General features: G+C 37.9%; 2 protein-coding genes across 4 annotated transcripts in view; one reads left to right on the top strand and one right to left on the bottom strand.

Moving 5' to 3' along the window:
* The window catches only part of L (zinc finger protein Lobe), a 155,558-nt gene extending 138,236 nt beyond the window's left edge, over positions 1-17,322 (top strand). The window contains exons 5-10 of the mRNA XM_090169687.1: positions 740-991; positions 11,877-12,638; positions 12,719-13,093; positions 13,172-16,837; positions 16,954-17,042; positions 17,174-17,322. Of these exons, the coding sequence (XP_090025813.1) occupies positions 740-991; positions 11,877-12,638; positions 12,719-13,093; positions 13,172-15,688 (3,906 nt within the window). The 3' untranslated portion in view covers positions 15,689-16,837; positions 16,954-17,042; positions 17,174-17,322. The remainder of the gene's footprint in view (positions 1-739; positions 992-11,876; positions 12,639-12,718; positions 13,094-13,171; positions 16,838-16,953; positions 17,043-17,173) is intronic.
* A 502-nt stretch (positions 17,323-17,824) lies between these two features.
* LOC149951840 (uncharacterized) lies at positions 17,825-21,089 on the bottom strand. Of its 3 annotated transcripts, none has more exons than XM_090168286.1 (5): positions 20,854-21,089; positions 20,467-20,786; positions 20,308-20,394; positions 18,518-20,249; positions 17,825-18,442 (listed from the first exon to the last, which is right to left on the bottom strand). In XM_090168286.1, exons 1-5 carry the CDS (start codon positions 21,080-21,082, stop codon positions 17,871-17,873), a joined length of 2,940 nt encoding a protein of 979 aa, XP_090024412.1. In that variant the 5' UTR covers positions 21,083-21,089; the 3' UTR covers positions 17,825-17,870. The 3 variants fall into 3 exon arrangements, with proteins under 3 accessions (XP_090024412.1, XP_090024413.1, XP_090024411.1); XM_090168287.1 differs by having other exon boundaries at positions 17,826-18,442; positions 18,518-19,951; positions 20,033-20,249; positions 20,308-20,786; positions 20,854-21,088; XM_090168285.1 differs by having other exon boundaries at positions 17,826-18,442; positions 20,308-20,786; positions 20,854-21,088.
* Positions 21,090-23,715: the final 2,626 nt, after the last annotated feature.

Below are 23,715 nucleotides of genomic sequence, written 5' to 3'. Positions count from 1 at the left end.
TAATTTATGGTCATTAGCTTTTTTGTAAAAGTTGAAATGTCAATCGATGAGTACTAGCCTCTTTTATATTAATTGCAAATGGAGTAATGGACATCGATTACCCCTATTGATTTGCCTTATATTAAAAAATGTCCTACGTCAATATTGATTTGTTAAATCTCGCTTACAAAAAACCTACGTCAAGCAGCGGTCGTGGAAATTAACGACGAATATATTCGTTAAATCTCGCGTAATATATATATTCCGATGATAAAATACGCGAAAAAGTAGATTAGTCCATAATTAAAAGGGATAATATAGCTAAATCCTAAACAAATTTGAAGAAATTTAACTTACTACTAACTCGTACCCAATAGGTCTTCGAGCAAAAAACGCGAAACTCCGATCAAATAGATCTTCGAGTAATAAACTAAATTAAAATTAAATAAATATATATATATTCCATCGAGTATAAACATTTCGCCATTTATGTGGGCAATTTATGTGGGCAATTTATGTGGGCAATTTATGTGGGCAATTTATGTGGGCAATTTATGTGGGCAATTTATGTGGGCAATTTATGTGGGCAATTTATGTGGGCAATTTATGTGGGCAATTTATGTGGGCAATTTATGTGGGCAATTTATGTGGGCAATTTATGTGGGCAATTTATGTGGGCAATTTATGTGGGCAATTTAAGGATGTTTCTCTTCCAATTATCGATAAAGCGAGGTTTAATTTTGCTTTTAATTTTGAACAGGTTCACGGAGAAATGCACAGAGAACGAAGCCGATTGTCGCCTTTGATCTCGCCGGCTTCTTTGCATCAACTTCACGGAGGAGGCAGTTCGTCTTCGTCCACGTCACCCTTTCTGCTTCCGTGCGCCATGTGCAACTACTTGTGTCCCGGTCCGGACGCTCTTCGTGTCCACGTAGACCACGTACACCGGAATGCCTGTTTGCTTTGCAGAGAGGATTTCCCCAACAGCCAAGCGTACGAGAAACATCTCAAGGTGAGACCGATAATCTTGCCAATAACAAATATTACCAAGAATGTATGTTATTTCTGCTTCGAGAGAATGACAATTAAAAATAATCAAATCAGCACGGTACCTAATTATCTAATTATCTAATTGGTGGGTCTTAAAAGCTGATGACTTCCGATACACGGCGGTGCGAGGGGTTGGACATTCACCAAAAATGTGTACGGGATTTTTAAATCCGGAATTTCATGCTGGATTTCAAGATTTGTCCCGTATTTCGTTATTTTTCGTCGGGTTTCGGGATTTGTCGTCGGGTTTCGGGGTTTATCTTCGGGGTTTATCGTCGGGTTTCGCGGTTTATCTCTTTATTTCGGGATTTCACGACGGATTTCTTGCCGTATTTTGAAGAAATCCAGGCTGGATTTTGGAGTTTTTGGAGTGTACGGGATTCTTTGACACCCTCTCGTGGCGGGAAAAACTACGACTCAGGGAACCTCTCAACCATGGACAGTAAATTAAGAGGACAGGTTTTCGATAGCCTTCCACAGTGCATTTTATTTCTCCCCACGTATCAATCAGCTCGAGAGACTCCGAGGGAGTCTTGCAAGGTCGTTTGTACCACGTGATCTTCAAATTTCAAAATGGCAGTCTAATGCGGTTGACATTGTTACGTAATTTTTGCGCTTTATATTTTAGTAATTTGTAATTTTGGTTTTTTAATTCAATAATTTAATCTATAAAAACGTGAAAAAATACCTTTTGACGTAAAAATGTACTTCGTGTTTATCTTTTTTCTTTTTTCGAACAGTATCGTCCACTCTTAGCGATACTTGTTTTTTTTCAAATAACCTTGGACGACTCCCTTAGTGTGATTGGCTTACGGGGGCTAAAAACCAGGCTTTATACCGATCCTCTAAAATCTACTATCCATGTCTCAACATAGCCTTTCTCCCTAAATACAAATAAATTCAATCTGGCCAAAACTTCGTAAAAACCGCTTTTATCATAAAACAATAGATTAATGATATTTAATAACACGGTATGATTTTTTTATTTCTTTTGTAGATCTATAGTTAATTCAATTATTATAGAACTTCCCTTTTAAATGTAAACGTGAATCTGGACTGTGTCAGGTCTCGTTAATTCAATTATTATCAAGCTTTCCTTTATCGTGAATTGTTCCTTATAATTTAATATATAAATGGTTGATTTTTTTTTAATTTATCGATTCTGTCGAGCGTAAAATACAGAAAAATTGGCTGGCGTAACCTACGTGCTTTTATATATCAATTCCAACATATATATTTAAAACTATCAATTTTCGAAATCGTGACGACGTTCGGTAGAAAATTATTGACATTTTGTCTGGTAATAAATGATCAACAGTTATCGTTTTATTAAATGAAAAAACACACTGCAACCCTCGGATAACCCTTATCATTTTGTTTATCGTTAAAAACTCTTAAGGTTATAAATTTTCATAAAATCACGTTTTTTTTTCTCCACGCTCGACTTTGTCTTCGTATTGAAAAGTCATTAAAGACACTATAAAAACGCTATCGTGTGATATAAAGTTAGTCGCTATGGACGATTTCAAAGCCAGAGGGGACAGTCGAAGGATACCGTCTTTTAATTGCGCTGATTTTAAATTTTATGGATTTTCTTTTGGGTACCGTTAATAATATCTTTGGAGCGTCACTTAAATCGGAATTTATAAAACAATGTCGAAATGCTTTTTTCCTCAAAATGAGGTGTGAAATTACGTGAATATAATGACTTATCCATGTTGATAATTCTCCTATGAGTTTTTATAACACTTAATTGTATAGTGATAAACGATTAAAACTTTAATAGGTCTTTCGAGTTTTTTAGGGTATGGGAATTTTTAAAGCTCTTGGACTATTTTTTCCAGCGGCCCCTTCAAACGAAAGTCCGTAATCTTTTCTGCTTTAATTTTAAATTTGTTTAACAACGATCATATAAGTTACGGACGGTTCACTAAAGCTCGCGATAAAAATATTCCATGCTTGTTTGAATTGTTGTGATATGCAGAATTTATGTTGACAGTTCTTTTTCAGTAATATGTAACACCATAAGTGTATAATATTATAAATAAGTTAGGTATTTGTATGGCATATTTGCTAGTGATTTTCACGACAATAGAGCAGCGTTTAACAAATAACCAGTCAAATTCAGTATTTAAATAAATGACTTCCTTAATTTATATAATTATATGGATATTATATTACGTCATAAGTGTATAATATTGTTACATAAGTGTGAAACTTCCTATTCTTCACATTCAAAATTTATATTTTGAGCTATTCACAAGACAGACTACATTACGGGCTTCGTCGCCGTTTTGCGTCCGCTTGCTCCCGCGTCACACGTAGCCTTTGACAGCGCCTCGCTAGGGGGATATTTTCTTCTTGTGATAACGTCGCTCCGTTACTAGCTCTCAGTAAAATATTCCCCAAAGAGACAAACTTATGCTACAATATTATAGACTTATGGTAACACCGACTAAAATTGGACCGTAAACGGCCGAATTTTCTATGTAAATTAATATGGTGATTTTTTCTTAGGAGCTTGATTAATATGTACGTAAATTGTGAGGTCTTTGTTAAACATACATTTACCAGTGACGTATAAAAACGGAACTAGATTTTGTAAATTGGCTTACCAGCTTTACAAATAACTTTCAAAAAGTCTGAGAAACAAGGGACAAAGACTTGAAATCATCCCCGTAGCGAGTCACCTTATAGTTTTTAATGCTCTTCAATAATAGCGTATTTTTTAGGGCGTAGGCCTTTGCCGTCAATTTAAAAAGCGTTATTAACCCTAAAGAAACAAGACATCGCGTTAAACTTAACTACGGATTTCAAAACACCCCTGTGAATTTGAAGTCATCCTTTCTCAAATGAGTGGCGAGGTCGGACGGACTATCGGTAGACTATCGTATAGGATGTTAGTACCCGTAATTCGGTGATGATTTCGGGGAAGCCGTGGGGGTCCTTTTAGATTACCGACTAATTCGTCCGATTAAAAGCATCAAATCATTGACCCATTCTGACGTCGAGAATTAAGTGGTCCAGCCTGATTATCTCGGCAATATCTCGAGGATATAACTTTAATTTGTCTATGGATGAAATTTCGCAGTTAGCTTCGAGGCTAAAAACTTTTACTAATAAATACATTAACCCTTTAATCGGTAATAGGTTAATCGCCTTTACAACTTTATGGTAAAACTATTATTTGCTTATGGGGAAGGAGTATGGGATCTAGGAGCGCCCCACACAAGGAAAACTCAACCCGTCAAAAGTAGTCTATTTTCTTGTGTACAATTTTCATTGGTTAGACCAAGGACAGTAGATGTATATACTGTCCTTGGTTAGTCGCTTTAGCACCTGCTGCCGTCGGAAGGGTAAAATTACGAAAGACGAGTGGCGTAACGGCTCGTCCAATGAAATTTGTACACAACTAGCTGCGTTCTCCTTGTATTTGTTGCTCCTAAATGCGATGGACTTGGCGTTGTCAGCTGCAATATGGATTATACGTCATACATTTAAGGGGGAAGACTACAGTGGCCATTGTTTACTTTCGCGCTATTTCAAGCTGAACTCTTTTAATTTTGTATTTTAACTTATAAAATTAATATTTAAGTGTAGAACAGCCCCTTGTTTAGTGCTTAAAATAATTGTGACAATTTAAAATTTAAAAGTAATTAAGTTATTACGTTTTAATTCGGACCCCCGGAGCTAAACACGTTGGGCAAGCGCCAAAACTACCCTTTAGTTAGGACCTTATATCTCGTTAACTATTAATATAAGAATTATCAAAATTATTTTAAGCACTAGAGGAAGGTTCAGCCTAATAAGAAAAATATAATTCAATTATGTAATTGTTAAAACAAAAACGTTCAGCTTGAACGAAAAAGAGGCTTTTACTGTATTCTTCCCCCTTCAATGAATTTATTTGATTTGAATATATCTTTTTTATTATTAAATAAAATTCAGAAATACAATTAAATTCGTATATGAATTAATGTGAATCGTGTGCCCTTTTAAAGGGGGTGAAAATTAAATTGTCTTGGTGATTAATTATAATTTCGCGTGTGAGGATCGAACTCCTTTCTATGGAAATTATCTTTCAACAACGCTTGGCTGAGAGTATCACCTATGATCTTATGATTATTTAAAAGGGTTCGTTGAAATTATTGTTCCATTTCACAGTAAAATGCTTTAATTTTCGTAGTTAAAATCGCCAAAGTAATTTTCGCGTACATAGTACATCCTTCTTTAGTTGTTAAAATAGTTTGGTAAGTCTTAAATTACACATTAAGTTTCATTCTATTTGGAACTCATCAGTACCGTGCTATATGCAACGCGTTTTGAAATTTTTAATGTTTAGGCTTAGTTTCTCTTTTAGATTTGTTAGTCGCCAGCCAGATTTCCCGCACGGTACTGATGAGTTCCAAATAGAACGAAACCGGTCTACCGTTGGAATTTCTGGCTATTTCATTTATTTTTAATTTATTTTATTACTCGAAGATCTATTTGATCCGAGTTTCGCGTTTTTTGTTTGTTATTGGTACGAGTTATTAGTAAGTTTTTTAATTTTTTCAAATTTGTTTAGGATTTAGCTATATTATCCCTTTTAATTATGGACTAATCTACTTTTTCGCGTAATTTATCATCCTTAAATTACACAGTTAATTAGTTATAATGAATCAAAAGAAAACGCACCCAAGCTAAAGGAACTTAATTTGACTCGACACTAGCCTATAGTCTTATTTGAAGTGTATTAGATATATTTTGGAAGCTAAATAATGCGGAACCAAATATATTTTATAATGAAGTTTATTAAACAAATACATTTATCTAATATGCAGAGTAATTTTTACACGAAGTAAATTTTAATACGATGTACCATAAGTAAGATAATAACTATGATAAATAGCCTAGTTTATCACCGAACTGATTTTCACAGCTATTGCCCAATCCAGGTTTCGTTCAGCACAGAGCCCCCTAGTGTCAAAAATATCCCCAAATAGAAATATTCTAATGCCAAGGGCGATAATATACTACTCTTAAAGGGAGTACCAGAGTTGTTTAATGCCGATTTGGTTCAAAGTCGGGCGTAATGTAGACCTATATTAGATATGAAATTTCCCAAAAGGAGACGTTGCACTACCCATTCGATTTCCTATGGTAACCGAAAATGATTTTGACCAATTAAAACAAAAAATCTCAATTTAAAAAAGCATGGGATTTTCTCGGTTTAAAGAAAATTTTAAAAAAATATGAAATTCACGAAATGGGTAATTTAGATCACATTAAGGTAAATTAAGTTTGGGTAAATTGGAACATTTTTTGGGTAAAATAAGGAAAAAATCTGATTTTTTGTTTTAAGTGGTGAAAAACATTCGGTTGCCATGGCAAATCGAATGGGTAGTGCAAAGTCTCTTTTTTGGAAATTTCATATCTCATAATGGTCCACATTATCCCCGATTTTGAACAAAATCGGCAATAAACACCTCCTTATCAATTCAGTCGCGTTTCCAAGTCAGTGTTGAAAAGAGGTTCGGTTAGAAAATTAGCATTGTAACAACAGGAAGTGTCATACTTATGCCTATTATGTTACTTATGGTATTACGTTTGTCAATTCGGATCTTAGTAACAATAGCGAAAAATAAGAACTAGACTGCCCATTTTATTATACCTATAGATCGATTTACAATTTTTAACGGGCAAAGACGACTATAAAGGGGTAAAATTCATCCGAGGTAACGTGGTGATGGCGTTATTTGTTAGTAGATGGCGCTCTGATAGCAGCATGACGTCATAATTTTGATTTTCAACGATTGGTTGAAAATTTTCAGTTTTTAGTGGAGAACGGTTTTTTGTCGAGATTTAAAATACAAAATTCTCTTCCCTGATTGGATAGTTTAAAATCGTATTATAGTGCCATCTATGGCGGAGAGTGTTAACTACTGTTAAAATATTAATTGTTAATTTAAATTACAAAAATTATATATTTTTAATAAGAATTTAAAGTACTATAATTTAGTAATTAATTAATAACTTTTTAAAAAGTTTATTTTTCATAAACTTTATAGTGTTGCCATCTACCTCAAACATTATTAAATAGGAAGGTACCTCGGGTGGATTTCGCCCCTTTTTGCATATTTCCCTGTAGGCAATATGTGAATGCGTCTATCCGCTTTAACTTCTAGCTTAAGCAACACAGGTCTGCTCGTGAACGTGAGACACCAACCCGATTTTGATGTGACATTTAAAATAGTGTCAACTCCTTTATGTCCTTATAAATCTCTGTACAGGCAGTTCCCGGAAAAGAGGTGGTAAACAGTAGGAGTAGAAGCGATTTGCCGTCCAACAACGCGCGCCGTTCTTTGTCCAGTCAACCACTGGTCCTGTTGTCCATTGTACGAGCATGATATCATTTTGACGTTGTCTTCCTCGTATTCCCAGCAACGTACAAATAATATATTGATTCGCGTTTTAAAGCGTGTGTAGGCGACTCGGCAGCAAAGTTGCGGAACATATGCAGAAGTTCGTTTTTGACGACGCGCGCTCTAAGCAAATTGCAGCCTGTCACAGATTCCACTTATCAAGAGTTTTCTTATTTGAGGAAATTTTTCCAAATCTTTGTACAGGGTGATACTCATTCCAACCACTAACACCCTTTAACTAAAATCGTTTTTTTTGGGTAAATGTGTGAATAGCCTCCTTTATGTAAACGTGCACAGTAAATTTGATTGTATCGGAAATAAGGAACTTCAACTTAAATGTCGTGTATGGTCTGATTCAAATTTGGAAACTTTTAAATACAGAGCTACACATTTTTAGTTATTTGCCCGAATAGTGTGATATACTTTTTGAACAAATTTTGTCTCATTGAACACGCTAGTGTATTTGTGTCAAATTTGTTTTGTAATTTGAAAACCTGAATAATTTTCAAAGTGCTAAATAAAAGCTACTTATGTAACGGTTTTGAAAATAATATTTATAACTTTTAAACCAATAACCACGCAGTTTACGAATGGCTTACCGTAAATTTTAATAAAAATATTAAGAATGGTCGGTCAATGTTAGTCATTGTTTCAGAATGCAGATTGTAAATGTTATTTCCACAGTAACATAAAATCACAACTTTAAAATTGTACTTAAAACTAACTATTTTACAAGGCATAATTAACATAATGAATTTTCCCTACGAGCTTAAGTGATAAGTTAATAAATTATGAGCTCTGAAGTAGTTTAAGAAACCTGGTCAACTAGAAGTTTTAATCCCCTAAATATTTATTTAGCCGCTATACAAATAAATTCGAAGCTAAAAATTGACGTTGGGTACCGGTAAACTATAGTCCGAAATCTTCAAACACCCTGTATTCGTATTATTCAATATTGATATGAAAAAATATCACCTTTATGGTATTTGATGCCCCTGGCGCTAAAGTGGTCAATTTCGTCATTGATACTTGGCGGCGAATTCCCGATCGGAAAGTTAAAACTCGTTCTTGTGAAACCCACAGGCAGCGGTTGTACGACTCTTTTTAATACACGTAGTTTTTCTAGCACCGATACTAATTCCGATTTGATTCGATTATGCGTTTCCGATTAATATTCAATGAACCACTCGCTCAGTCCCGCCTTTCCGCGGACATTTCTAGTTTCGGGCATTTCAATATTTCTCCTTGTTGAATGTCACCCGCCGATATTATTCACCGACTAAATTAATTCATAGATATATTATTTCAATCCTTTTTTTGCTCCGGGCTGATTCCTAAATTAAATTGAGTAAATTTAATTATCGGCTGGTTAGTCGACCGTGCGTTGTTGGAATGTTGATTTTTTACATTTGTCGTGCAGATATTAAAATTTGTTTTAGCTATCAACGTTTTTAAGGATTTGACGCGGAACTAAAATTGTTTGGTTTATCGACGTTGGTAAATATTTGACGCGGAGCTAAAATTAGTTATAGCTATCGACGTTTGTAAGGATTTGTCGCGGAACTAAAATTAGTTTTAGCTATCGACGTCTGTAAGGATTTGTCGTGGAGCAAAAATTTGTTTTAGTTATCGACGTTTGTAAGTATTTGTCGTGGAGCTAAAATTTGTTTTAGTTATCGACGTTTGTAAGGATTGGTCGCGGAGTTTCCAAAACGAAACTAAAACTTAACCTTCACTTTTTTGTCGTCTGCTACGTCGTCTCACGAAGTAGTGAGGGCTAGATATGAGCAATTGTGGGAGCTTAAAATTCATTTTGAAAATTCGCCGCCATCTTAAGGTATAAAAGCATGTAAATAAGCCTGCTATACTTCACAATATAAAGGTACTGTCACGCGCAAAAACGTAATTTTGAAATCGGTCAATTTGAGCGTTTTCGAAGAAATTAGAGCTAGGTATAAGCAATTTGACCATTTTTTTATTAGTGGTTTTAACCGGCTTAAACCACACGGTTTTTTTATTTAAAAAAAAGCCGTTTTTTTTCTAAAACCCTGAATGTAAAAGATTTTTGATTTCAAAGTTTATCATATTTGGTAAACCCATTCCAATTACTTATACATAATTTGTAAACGTCGTGACAAATATTTTGAGCAAACTTGGAAATGTATATACCCATGAGCTGGTAAGGAGTCAAATATTTGGGACTGCTCTGGGTAATACGCGACGAATCCCTGGTTTATTTGGCCCGAGGAAAGGCAAATCAGCAACGTCGGGGTGGCAGATAATAAACCTCAATTCATTAGCGAATCTAAATTTAAGCCCTTTATGTTTTTAAACGGACGTATCCTATTCGATGAATTAAATTACGATTTGTACTTGATTCGGCGGCCGACACTAGACTCTCGGAATAATGTTTTTGTCCAATCTATATCTTAGTATTTAAATTTGAAGCACGTTCGAATTTTGCCTTTGATTTTTCACCAGCCTAACTAATGGTTTTTTAAGTCCCATAAAGATGCTCGGGTCTCTTATCTGTCTGGTATTAAGGTGGCCAGCGTATAACCGATATGCCCCGAGGTAAGGCGTAATATAACCCTATCTTTTAAAGAGCGAGAGTCAGTCAGTTTTCTAGAACCATAAATATTCTCCAAGCGATATCTTTTTCTCTCTAATTATACCATCGATTAAACTCTGTGAAAGGTTTTATGCGCTTATATTTTTATTCTCGTGTCAGTTGTCTCGAGAGAGTTTAACTCGGCTAATATTTTCTTACATTGTTCGTCGTAAGAGGGAGTTAACTTATCTTGAAACGGTGGGCCAGGTCGGCCAAACTTGGGGTAGTAATTGGGTCGCCAACGTCGCCGTTTGTAAATATTACGAGGAGGTTAAACGTGTAGAATATTGCCTTCAAAAAGTAGTTTTGATTAGTCGTAAAGTGATAGCGTATGTAACCTACATTGGGGTGGCGGAGTGGTTAGCACTTTCGCCTCGCAGCCAGAAGAGCCCGGTTCGATCCCAACACTATGTGAAATCTCGGAACTACTCCTTCCGCGTTGAGTTTAACCGCGTTGGTTTAAGGAGTTTTCCCCCGAGCTCTTCGTTTTCCCCTTACATAAAAATAGTGTTGTAAGTCGGAAAATTTTCCGGAAAATTACCGAGGCCTTTTTTCCGGAAAATTTTCCGTATTTTTCCGAAAAATATTAAAAACGTTTGCAAATTTAAATAAAGCGGCATTTTCACCTCATTTTTTCTAATCTAAAAGTAAAACTAAACCTCTAGACTAATTTAAACGGATTAACAATGTAACACTATTAATGTTTTGTAGTATGTTTACTGATATTAGTAATTTTAAATCGATAAAAAGTTTAAAACATTAAAAACCCTTGAAAAGTAATTTATGTTTAAATTTTTTATTTTTCCGATATGCGGAAAATTTTCCGGAAAATTTTCTGGAAATTTTTCCGCATTTTATTTTTCCGGAAAATTAACAACCCTACATAAAAAACTTGTTGAGGATAACGGTAATAGTTAGTGTAGGGAGCTGTTGTCTCGCATGGCATGAAGGTCTTTCCACCACCCTCCTACGCATTGTAACCCGGCCACCTGATTAAAGACATTAAAAGTCGCTTGATTACTTAGGGCTAAGGTGGTGCCTTATTGCTGATTATTATTATTATTACATAACATTTCCATAGAAACAATTTCAATGAGATCTTGTTTCACACGAAATATACAATTAGGGGACCCAGAAGTGAAAAAATTGTTATAATCCTTGGCACCTTGCGCTATTAAAAAGGCTAACGTGGAAACTAAACTGTAGATCTTTAACTATAACTTCCGTTTCCCATCAGTAAGGCTGAAGAAGCTAGAAGTGACGTAATTTTTATGATTATATTATATTATAATGATTATATTACATATAGTGACCACATTTAGTTTAAGTTGTAACGGCTGAGAAAAATTATGAATTTACGATACTCTTTTTATACTTCCAAGAATGTATTTATTTATACTCAGGGAGAATGAATATGTCGAGACTATCGACGGACACGTTGAGGCCCTAACCCCGTCACGCTAAGGGGGGGGGGAGGAAAAAGGAGGCGGTCTTATTTTTTGCGTCCTCGCAGCAGCGTTAATCGCGTCGAAAAACGTAATTTTTAAGAACCAATGAGATTGCAGTATTATTTGATTTTATTAAAGCGGAGGAGCATACCGGGGGCCCCAACGGGTGGAATCGGAGAAACGCTAAAAATAATCTCGACATATTCATTCTCCCTGTTCTAAGTATTTTGCTACGACTTTACTTGTACTGTCTAGAGAATTATTTCCCTAACGTATAATGGGCTCTTAATGTTGCTACCCTAAATCCTTAATGACTTTCTTTTGATACGATGACAAAATGGACATTGCTTAGCCCACTTAACGTTTCTATTTTCCAAATTCCAGCTGATTCACGATTGTCACGTTCCAATAATGAATGGTCTGTCCTCCAAGGACCCGCCCATGTACAGATCGCCGTTGCTGGACGCGAGACTAACGGCTCCCCTGCCTTCCAAATTGACCTGCGGTTATTGTTCCAAAGCGGACTTCCCCACTCTGGAGGCCCTCCACCTTCACGTCCAAGCCATCCACGTCCCCGTCTTGCCTCGTAACGGGAACTCTCCTCCGAGTCCCAGCGTGCTTACGACGCCCACTTCCGTTTCGCAGCTCCGAAGCTCCGGAAGTTCCTCCAAAAGCGGAAACTCCACCATGTACCCTTGCGAGTACTGTACCTTGAGGTTTTCCAGCGTTCACGCTCTACAAAAACACACTCTGGGCGTACATAGTTTCGGTGACTTGGGAAGCAAGAACAGGGGAGAGCCCGTTTTCTGTACGCACTGTACTATGGCCTTCAACAATTCACAGAGTCTAGCCGATCACGTACGCACCATTCACGAGGGTAACCCCGATGGTGGCGGTGGTGGAGGAAGGTCGAGTAGGACTGACAGACGCAAGTCCAAGAGTCCGGAGAGGAGAAACAGGGCGTCGGAATCACCCGGTAACGATTCCAAGACGGCTATGGTCAATGGTAAAGGGAGCCCTGAGGAAAAGGCGGACAGGAAGTCCAGATTGCAAACGGAGTCGAGTATTTTCAACGGGACCTCTTCAGCCTCGCACTTTCCACACCCAGGAACCTTGCTGTGTTCGCAATGCAGTGCCGGATTCCAGGTAATTACTGTTTCCAATTTCGAACATTTCCGGTAGAGTGATTACGCGTTATTAAGGAGTGATTAACCGGTGTTTTTCAGGATTTCGAATCGTTCCGTTCTCATCTAAAGACTCATTTGGATTCGGTGGTACTTAAGTTCACCTGCCCAGAATGCGAGGAGGATTTCACGAGCGAGGACGGTCTGGACGCTCACTTGGTGAACCATTACTTGGCAACGACGACTGAATATGGTTGTCAGAGTTGCATGAAACTGTTCAACAAAGCGGACGATTTGCAAAAACACTTGCTGGATATGCACGCCTTTCACCTGTACAGGTGTACCCTCTGCAAGGAACTCTTCGAGTCTAAAGTAGCCATTCAGGTTCATTTCGCCGTCGCCCACAGTAACGAGTGCCGGCTGTTTCGATGCACAACCTGCGTCGCTTCGGTCTTCAGGACCCTCATGGAGTTTCAGGTATGATTCGAGCTAAGCCCTTGACATTAAAGAATAAGTTTTAAATTTTTGTTTCGCCTATTTGTTTACTTTATTCAGGTTCACGTTCGCGTGGTTCATTTGATGCAAGCCAAGAACCAAGCTCAACCATTTCGATGCTTACTTTGCGATCAAAGTTTCTCGAACGAATTGCAACTTCAGCTACACGCGGCGACGCATAAGAAGCCATTCGCTTGTTCCTTTTGCGACGAAGCCTTTCACGTGGAATTCTTGTTGGATAAACATTTACAAACGAGACATTCCGGCGAGTCCCTGACTGGCGGTAGATCCAAGGACACCGCGAGCGTCAACGGTATCGGTACCGAAAAAGCAACCACGTCGGCGTCAACAACGACGGAACTGGCTCAGAACCTAAGTTTGAAAAGTAGGTCTCGTAGCGACAATCAACCGGAAGAGAGCGCGGTATCTCCGGGCAGTAGGAAAGAACTGAAATGCGATATCTGCGATTCAACGTTCCCTTCGGAAAATGCCTTGGCGAATCATAGGCGTCAAGCTCACAACATACGTACTTCCGGTTCTCAGCGAACCGGGCAAACGACCTTGTCTCTGTATTGCGCCTACTGCAGCGAGTCTTGCAAATCGCGAACCGAATTGGAGAATCATATGAAAGCGCATACGGTCAGCCCCAGTAAGCACAAATGCAACATTTGCGACGAGATCTGCCCTTCGGCGACCACTCTTGCCGAACACAAACTAACGCATTGCAAACTCGTGTCGGGTATCTCGTGTTTCGTCTGTCGTTCTTCGTTGAAGACCGAAGAGCAATTTTACTCCCATTTCCAACAGCATAACAATCAAGGTAACGGTGGTAATGCCCAAAATGGTTGGCCGTTTCCTTGCGTCATATGTCGTCAGTCACTAGCGTCGGACGTCGAAGTTCAAATGCACGCTAAATTCCACTTGCAAAAGGTGTTGGGTGAAGCCCCCGTGGTGGGCGATTTGCTGTTTTCCTGCTGCGTTTGCGCGCGTCGCTTCGAATCCCACCATTTAATCATAACTGGCAAACAGGATTGCGGCCATACCTACATGTGCAAGGACTGTTTTCATTCCAAAAGCGCCGCCGTGGGCGCCTTAGTCGCCGCTTCCAGTTCGATTCGGGATTCGGCGACGGTTTCTAACGATCGCGGTTCTCCGAGCGATCTGAGATGTCTCGAGTGTCAGGTGAAATTCGAATCCCTATCGGAATTGGAATCACACAGAGTGACGCAGCACCACAAGACGTATCAATGCATCAAATGCCAAATTTCGTTCGGATCGGAAGCCGAGATAACGGAACACGTCACGACGCACGTTCTGCAAGAGGGTACCGAGCACGAATGCCGACTGTGTCAACGCGTCTTCGATTCGCCGTCCAAACTCCAGTGTCACTTGATCGAACATACCTTCGAAGGGTGCTCCAGCTACACGTGCTACTTGTGCAGCACGATATTCACATCCCCGCACGCCATTCAAAAGCACATGTGGGAGCACGGTTTGAACGCTCGCCCTTACGATTGCGACCGATGTCATCAGCGTTTCTTCTTCAGAGCCGAGTTGGACCACCATTCTTACTTGCACGATAATCACGTCTCGATGGAGACGGATGAGAAACCGCCGGTGGTCGAACCGACTTTTTCGTGCGACGAATGCGCGGAGAACTTTAGCAGCGCCAATAACTTGTTGAATCACCGGAAGAAGCACCATTTAGCCAGAAGCGAGTCACCGTCTCTCGGCGAAGCGTCGACGGAAGGACCTTTAAAATGCTCTCTTTGTCCCATGTCTTTCCACACTTCCCACGAAATGCAGGACCACTTTTTCAGCGTTCACGGCGAAGAGTTGGACAACGCCGATGACAAAGAAGGCGGTAAACCGTCTCAAGAACGCCAATACGAGTGTCCCGAATGCCACGAACGCTTTAGTCATTCCAAAAACTTAAGTAACCATATGAAACAGCACGAGGAGGGGAAACCCTACGCTTGTCCCCTCTGCGGAAAACGCTTCGCTCACAGAGAAAACCGCCGAGCTCACTATAAACTACATTGCGGTTCCAAGTCTTACGCGTGCCAGCATTGCCAAGAAACTTTCGCGAGGCGATCCAGGTTAAAGGAACATATTAAGCTAAACCATTCCACCGAAGAGCCGTCTGCAACGACGGCCAAGTGCGAATCGTGCCCGGGCGCCTTCAGCACGGTGCAGCTGTTGCGTTTGCACCAGGCCGAAGTTCATCAGAAATCATTCGAATTTAACTGCCCCGTTTGCGTGGAATTTTTCGAACGCTCTGACCAATTGGAAGAGCATTTGCGTATCTTCCACGACGTATCCACGTCGAAACTCACCGAAGAACCCATGGAACAGGCGGACGAAATAGGCCCACCTACCAATTCCCCGGGACAATGTAGCGTCACCTCTTCTTCCGGTAGAGATTCCGTTAAACAAATTGTCCCGACCGAAATTAGCGATAACGAGAGTGAAAAAATCCAACCGGAAGTTCCGGAAGCTATGGAGGAATCCGTGCCGGTTGTAAGCGAACCGCCGCGACCTTCGTCCGACCTTGACCAAGCTTCGAGGACGGAATAACGATTCTGATAGATATAATAAAAACTGTGACTTAAGCCTCGGCAGTGTCTTGTCTTTAGCAGGTGCTCCTCCGAATAATTAATTTGGTGCTACGTAAACTGTACACCTTAATCCGAATTGGTTTTCTATAGAACTACACATCGTTAAAATTGTAATTTTGTTTGTTCCCAACCCTTTTCCGTGATAATTACCGGAATTGTATTTCCTTGTAAAGTATATTTTCGAACAAAAACAAAAAGACTATGTAATTATAAACGCCGAAGCACAATCATTTAGAGTAATATAGTAGGCCTATATCGATGACTCCTTTAATTTTTCATCACGAAAAAAACGCTCAAAATCTAATAAAAAATAACGCGCGTTGCCAAAATGTTTGTCTTTAATTGTAAGGGAAAAATAAATTTCCCTATATTCGAGAAGAAAATTATCGTGTTCAACTTTTTAAATTTTTCAAATAAAAATAACAGATTTATCAGTATTCGTTTTCATCTAAAAGGCTACTACAGTATTTTAAAGTTTTTTTCTTGCTATGAATTAAACGTTTACAGGTGGCCTTCGAACGTTTTTAGCCAATATAAGTTACGAAACATTTGAATAATCTTGGATTTGTATTTAAACGTAAGTAGCCTCCGGGAAAGCCCCGTTCCCAACGAGTTTATTATTTATTTCGAAGATACACTATTTGTTTTTCAAAGATTAAGGTTCGGAATTTTGTATAATTTTTAATTTTCATTGTATTATACTGGGTTTTGTATAATGTTTTAAGGGAATACTGGATAATTTATTTTTATTTTTCTGGGCGTAAAATTTGGCCAATTTATTTTAATTACCATACAATTTTTATTGTTCTTTTTTTATAATTATTTTTTTACGAGGAGAAGTTGTAGATTTCAGAATTATAAAATGTACGTATGGGAGGAATTAAGTCTCATTTTTTGGCAAGGTTTTTCAGGTGAAACCGTATTTATTTTTTAAGAAAATTGTATACCTCCCTGGTACTTTAATTATGATTGTTAATAAAAACAAAAAGTAAAAATCCTCAATGAAAAATGGCGGAAGCTTGTTTATAAATGGGTCCAATATTTTGACGACTTATGTTCGATAGAAAGTTAAAAAACCAAAACCTTTTGTACTTCAAAATAAATAAAAGTATGAAATTTTAGGTGTTAAACAGTTATTTTTTTCATTAACGAGTAAATCTCATCGCATTTCAATTGAAAACTGCCTATCGATAATTTTGATTTTCGCGGTTTTTTTAAATGCAGTGCTGCCAGGAAGACGATTTTCCTATCCTGTTGAGATCAGTCTGCCATCTATGAATTTCTCAAGTGTTATTGACGAAAATTGATTTTCTGTGAGTATTTTTGTATTTAAACAATAAAAATACTTTACATTATAACCAAAAATATTAATTTTAATATATTAATAGCGCTGATAGTCTGAGTCGCGAAATTAAACTCAATTTTTTTCCCGGCTTATTTTCAGCACCAAAACAAAAATTATTTTTCGTAGATTATCTACGGTCGGTCGTCACCTATCGACGCAACGTGTTGTAATTTACCCACGTGTGTGCCATAGTTTTTACTTTGTTTTTGTCAGTTATAGTTGAAAAATATTTAAAATTATCTTTGAAAATGGGTAAAACTAAGAATAAGAAACGTAAAAATCGAGTTCCTGCTCCGACTGGACTTCAAAGTGTGAGTAGTATAGAGGAGGAAGACCTTGAAGAGGCCGAAGTAAGCCTTGGCGCATCTAACAGCCGGTCTTTAACCCGTGTGCAGATAGCTATTGAAAAGGTAAAGGCTGTTTTGTGGACCTTTTTTTAAATGCCTGAGATTCTATTGTTTAAAATTAATTATTGGATTTCAGCTTCAAAGCACGAGAGTTGAGGATAAAGAATGTGGGGCAAATGCTGTCTCTCTTCTGGTTGATGATAAGGAAGCGTTAGCGGACCTTCTCAGTCTCGATATTATCAAAATTGCAGCTCCACTGTTAGTTGATTCGAGCGTGGTTGTGCGGCATAGCATTTCTGGTGCCTTGAGGTAAGTTTCGTTTACTTCTACTCTACGTAAATCTTATCAAAAATAGGGCTATAGGTTCGTGTGCGCCAAGTTTAAGAGCTGCTTTATATGATATCGTTTTGTATTTTATTTAAGACTATTTATTTAAACCGAGTGTACATTCAATTTAGGGTCTTTATTTTGTAGTAATATTTCACAAATTTATGGAAATCTTTTCTGTGGGTTAATTTACGCATTGGTATACAACTGGCTTGAATACCCGCTAATGATATTGGTAACGGACTCGGATGGCAAAAGTTTGAAAGCTCTGAATGATATTTGTTATCAGGGATATCTCCAACTATAATTTCCATTTGTTTATACACATTTTTTGTCAAATTATTGATTCCCCCAAACACAAAAAGGCTAGACCCAGTAGAAATTGTAGCTGGTGAATGTTGGGGGTGGCTTAGCATTAACTTGGTTTCCCACGAATCCAATACATCATTATAAGTATCTACCTTATATAAACTCTGAATGTAGCTTTCCTCGCCATTTCTAACTGTTTCACAGCCTCCACAAAGCAAAATACGACCGTCAACAACTTGGGCTGAGGAACAAGCTCTTGGGTGCTTTAATTGTTTGCGTGTGATCCATAAATTTTTGTTCACTTCATATTTCAAAACATAAGGTATAATTTCAGCTAGCTCATTGGTTACTGGCGTACTAGTCGCTTCTGATGTGTTTGTCATACCTACATGAAAAACCGAAAGAAATCTATAACCGTAAACAAGTAGCCCCTTTAAGTAATATCAGAAATATATTATACCTCCGAATATAAAGATGGAATTTTGGTGGGCAACTGAGGCCATATTCTTACACGGGAAAGGAATGGAGTGGATTGGTACCCAGCTATCATTGTTTGCATCGTAACATTCAGCAGTTTGCAGTAGTTTGCCATTCCCATCAATGCCCCCAATGACGTAGATTTTATCATTTAAAACGACGACCCCGAAACAAGCTCTCGCTTCCTTCATGCTGCATTTTTTGGTCCAGCTATTATCATGGATATGCAAACTGTAAACTCTCTTACTGACTGCCATCCTGTTGCGTCTCATTTTGGAAGGATTTTTCCCTCCAATGATAAACACTTTTCCATCGAGGTGTACCATTCCGTGGTGGATCCGGGGCTTAGGTATCAACCCGTAGAATTGCCATTCATTTTTTCTAGGTTGAAATCTCATCATCAGTCTACATAGCTCGTAGGTTGAAGGTTCGTTCAAACACACGCCACCGCTGGTAAGAATCACTGAAGTATCATTCATTTGAAGATGCGTAATGTTGGCCAGTTGATTGGCGATTTGTGGCCAACTGGAAAGTTCCTCGTTGCGTGGTTGGGATTTCGTTAGTATACTGATGTTAGTATCGCTAAATTGACTATGATAGCAATTCTTCTCATTTGTTTCTGTGTCAGTGACTTTACTTCCATTGTTAATGGCGTCATACCTTTCCTCCATTCCTTTCGTTAAAGACATCATGTCTTCTATTTCAAGTCTCTTATTTGAGTCTAGCAGTTTTTCAGTAGCTGCATCGTCAGTACTGTTTTTAGTGTCAGTAATATTCTCGGTCTTAGGTACTTGATCCCCAATTAAATAGTTTGAAGGCTTTAAATTTTCACTATGCTCGATGGAAACTGGATTCGCAATTTCTTTCGGTTTAGTTTGGCCATCGACATTGTTGGGATGAATTTGGTCGTTGTCACCACTTTCACATGGAGTTTGGTGATCGCCAATTCTAAGTTCCCGTTTCACCTGGGCTGACGTCGCTTCCTTGTTCTGGTGGGCTGACGTCGCTTCCTTGTTCTGGTGGGCTGACGTCGCTTCCTTGTTCTGGTGGGCTGACGTCGCTTCCTTGTTCTGGTGGGCTGATGTCGCTTCCCGTTTCTCGTGGTCCGAGGCCACTTCTTTGACGACCGTAGTTTCTTCATTCGTTTTGGGAGGTACATTATGAAAGACCACTTTCTTCGTCGTCCGTTTCTCGTAGGAGACCGTTTGGTCGTCTCGGTGAATTTCTCGAATCACTTCCTTTTTTGTCGAGGTGTAATTCGCATTTTCGATCAGTTGTCGAGTCACGGTGGTAACCCTGGAATTTTCCAAATTTGTCTTTTCGTTTTGGAAATTGGCTTTTTGGTCGTCGGTTCCAAAAAATGACGATAAGCTTCTTTTCTTGTTTTCGTTGACGATATTGGTTTTGCATTCAAAATCTAAATGGTCAAAGAAACTGTGAAGTTTCGATATTTCATCGTCGTGGCTACTAATTTCATCCGTGTCTTCGTCGAAACTACCTAAAGAATCGGATGTGTTCTGGGTAGCCTCGGTACTTGGTTCTTGTTTATAGTTATACGTCTTCACGACATTTTCAGAATGTCCATTTCCTAAATCAATTTTCTCCTTTATTACCCTAGTTTTGTAAATGTTCCGAAATTCGTTATTTTTCTTAGCAATTTCTTCCTTTTGGTCGAATCTCTGAGTCGATTCAGGAACGTCTTTGACCTTGGTGTCCTTAAAAGAGGATAATTCTTTGTAAGCCTGATACCCGGATGCCTTAGTCAAAATGTACCGTTTCGGTGGTTGTAACGCTCTTAGCAATTTCCTCTGGTTTGTCCATTTTTTTAGTTGATTCAGGAACGTCTTTGACCTTGGTGTCCTTAAAAGAGGATAATTCGTTGTCAGCCTGATACCCGGATGCCTTTGATTTGATGCCTTTATCCAAATAAACCGTTTCTTTCTGTAGAACCTTGTCCTCTGGTGCTGACTGAAACGTTTTATTTGAACTACGCGAGAGTGTCTTGGGTATCGTTTGATCCAAATCGCTTTTCTTGTTGTGGTAACTACTTGTAGCTGGTGGATCGTACGTTGTAAATTCTGTTATAGACTGTTTTTTGGACCCAGATTTCTTAGCGCTGTCCGACCAATGTTGGTTTCCCAGTAGCACCTTTCCCTGGATTGAGACGCAAGCTGAGGTATGCTCCGGCGACGGGAACCATTTCGGTTTACTCGATATGTTGATGGTCTTCGGTAAATCTTTGCAGTTCGTTCCTTTGGTCAAAAAGCTAATTAACCTTCTTTACATTCTTCAACATTTGGTCCATTTGTTCAGTATTACCGTTAATTTTCAAAAATTTTGATTCCTGGTTTGAAATTTCTGTCTTTTGATTTTGAACTGAGCCGCAATTTGATTGGGAATTTTGGAATGGTCGTTTTAATCTTTTCCTCGTTAATTTTAATTTAGCTTTTTGCTCGCTTATCCACGACCTGAATGACATCGCAGTAACGGCAAGCGCGCCTAAACCGACCTTTAGGCTAAACGCTTTTAAATCCCGCGAGGAAAACATGATTTTAAAGAAAAATATCGTTTCAAATAGCGCGCGGTAAAAATGAAAATCTTTTGAAGTAGAACCAATAGCGACATCTAGGTGTTAAATAATTATTTCACTCGAAAAACAAGAAACCGTGACAAAAAGAACGTTATTCCAGGGTCCGCCGAGGTCCTATAAAGTCCTATATTTTCAGAAATGTCCTATAACATCCTTTATTTTTAGCAAAAAGTCCTATAAAATCCTATAATTTTGATATTTTGCCTGTTTCAAATCCCGCCACTCATGAGGAGACGACCCGAGGTGTAACGCACCGATTTTGTTCAAACTCGGGGGTTTGGTAGACCTTCATGTATCTTGAAAAACCCTAAAGGGAAATGTCTCCATAGACAACCGTTTTGCCATGGCAACCAAAAATGTTTTTGACAACACGAAATGGAATTTTTCCCATTGAAAATAACATGGGAATCTGACCAATTTTAATTTTTGAGAATATAAATAAAAAAATAATGAAATAGTTCGAAATTAATTAAAATTTTTAAAGGGGGGGGGGGGTACCCTTAAAACTGGTCAGATTCCCATGTTATTTTCAATGGGAAAATTTCGATTTTGTGTTGTCAAAAACATTTTGGGTTGCCATGGCAAAACGGTTGCCCATTGAGTAAATTCCCTTTAGGGTTTTTCAAGTTATATGAAGGTCTACCAAACCCCCGAGTTTGAACTAAATCGGTGCGTTACACCTCGGGTCGTCTCCTTGTCAGTTAAATTACTAGATTTAGCTATAGGATAAATTCCTATATCAAGTCATTCTTGTCTATACTTAGGTTATTGATAACATGGTTAGCTACTTGTATATTTTTGTGATGAAATGGTTAAATAGTTTCCAAGTGAAAATCAAAGATTTATTTCACCGGCCACCTAAAGGCATTATAAGTCCTTAGTGGAAAAGTGGCTAATAAAGAAAAATTGCATTTCAAAGCTTAAAAAAGTAATTGGAATTAAATTTTAAAGAAGTTTATTGTAAAAATGTCTTAGTTTACACCGAACTTACAATGTTAGAATTAATTATTCCAAAAACATTAACAGACTACTCTTATGTTAATCAGAATCTGACCATTCCTACTCATATATATTTGCCTTAAGTAGCCCAAATCTGAAATTTCTGTGTTCAAATATTTTTTATTTTATAATATTCTGTGGTAAAACATTCGTCCAGGCCTGAATTTTCCACTATTTTCCAACACTATAGTCCACCTGGCATTTTCCATCACACGATGCTTGACAAGCAGGGTTAGCTGATTTAAATCGAGATTTAAGTTAATGGTTTTTTTTTCAAAAGAAATCATTGATTTAAATCAATTTTTATATAGTATTTTTGAAAAAGAAAAAACCTCGCCAATTGCTATAATTTAGGTTTAAAAATAATCTTTCTTGTACTTTCCACCTAATGTTGCATCAATGGGTTCTACCGGTGGGTGGGGATTCAGCCGAATTTGTTTAGTAAAGTACCAAAATAGGTTTTAGAAAAAAAACTTCTATATGATTATACATATATATAGATTAAGTCTTTAAAAAATTTAAACATATTTGTTTTAGGTAAAATTATGATACTAAATTATATAAAACTTTGAAATTTTAATTAAAAAAAATCAGATTTAAATGAAAAAAAATTAATAAAAATCAGATTTAAATAAAAATCCATAAAAATAAAAAATCATTAAAAATCCATAACAATAAAAATATTTATTAAATTGATTTTTGTTTAAAAAATCAAAAAATTGCCAATCCTGTTGGCAAGACTGTTTCTTCAATGACTGGAAAACCGTCATTTAAAGAAATTTGTTTTGCTAAATAAGTTCGAGCAAAAAATGCTTGAAAACCCTGTTAGGAATAAGGCGCTTGGTAGGTTGATTATAATAAACAACGATTTAAATAACGTAATTAGCCATTATATTCCCATCTATATACCAGTAGCGAGGTTTTAAGTGAAAAATTGTTACTCTTCGTAGCCCGGTTTATATAAAATAGGAGGTGTTACCACTGTAATAAGTAGGTAAGAAAAGCTTAGATCTTAGCTGGTTCAAAGAGTTACGGGCGATTTTTGACAATGTCTTTGCAAATGACTTTGTCCGATCCATCTTTTGGGATTTCTAGGCTGTCATCGAGCAAATTATACGTCGCTCCTCGTAATGGCATCACAGTCAATAGCTGCCCGAGCCCCGCCTGCCATCACGGTATCGCAAAGAAAAAATATCACTGTTTGTGTCTGTTCAGGGTGTCGGTTTTATCCTGGCTCGATAACGGGTCATCCATCATACGTTAGTCATCTTATGGCGCCCCGCAGCGGCTAACCTCTTAACTAAGATATCAAAAATCCCTTTTAATATCCCCTCCCCTCCCCTCTAGGTACCTTTAAGTTCAGTGGAACTCAATTTAAAAGCTATTGAGATATATCGCTAGTCTCGGATTTTCCTAGCAGATCTTGTGAAGATATTTTTTGGGGAATATTTTAGCCCCCCTCTGGGTCAATACAATTTGGCATTTCTATTTCCAATTTCTTATCTCCTCTGATCAGTTTTTAATCACATTTAGATCAATAAATGCCAATAGTGTGTTAAAATCTGATTAGTTCTAATGTAGACGGAGTTTCG

This window comes from Leiobunum rupestre, chromosome 3 (assembly GCF_980474605.1).
Source record: "Leiobunum rupestre chromosome 3, qqLeiRupe1.1.hap1, whole genome shotgun sequence".
Classification (NCBI taxonomy): domain Eukaryota; kingdom Metazoa; phylum Arthropoda; class Arachnida; order Opiliones; family Sclerosomatidae; genus Leiobunum; species Leiobunum rupestre.
The sequence above is the reverse complement of the archived record's forward strand: the minus strand, read 5'-3'. Positions and strand labels throughout refer to the sequence as shown.

Excerpts from the sequence above, each read along its gene's own strand:
- LOC149951840 (XM_090168285.1), bottom strand. The coding sequence starts at position 21,082 with ATGTTTTCCTCGCGGGATTTAAAAGCGTTTAGCCTAAAGGTCGGTTTA. Across the intron at positions 20,787-20,853 it reads AAAATTTTTGAAAATTAACG|GAACGAACTGCAAAGATTTA; the intron begins GTAATACTGAAC and ends TTTTGACCAAAG. Across the intron at positions 18,443-18,517 it reads TTCCATCTTTATATTCGGAG|GTATGACAAACACATCAGAA; the intron begins GTATAATATATT and ends TTTTTCATGTAG.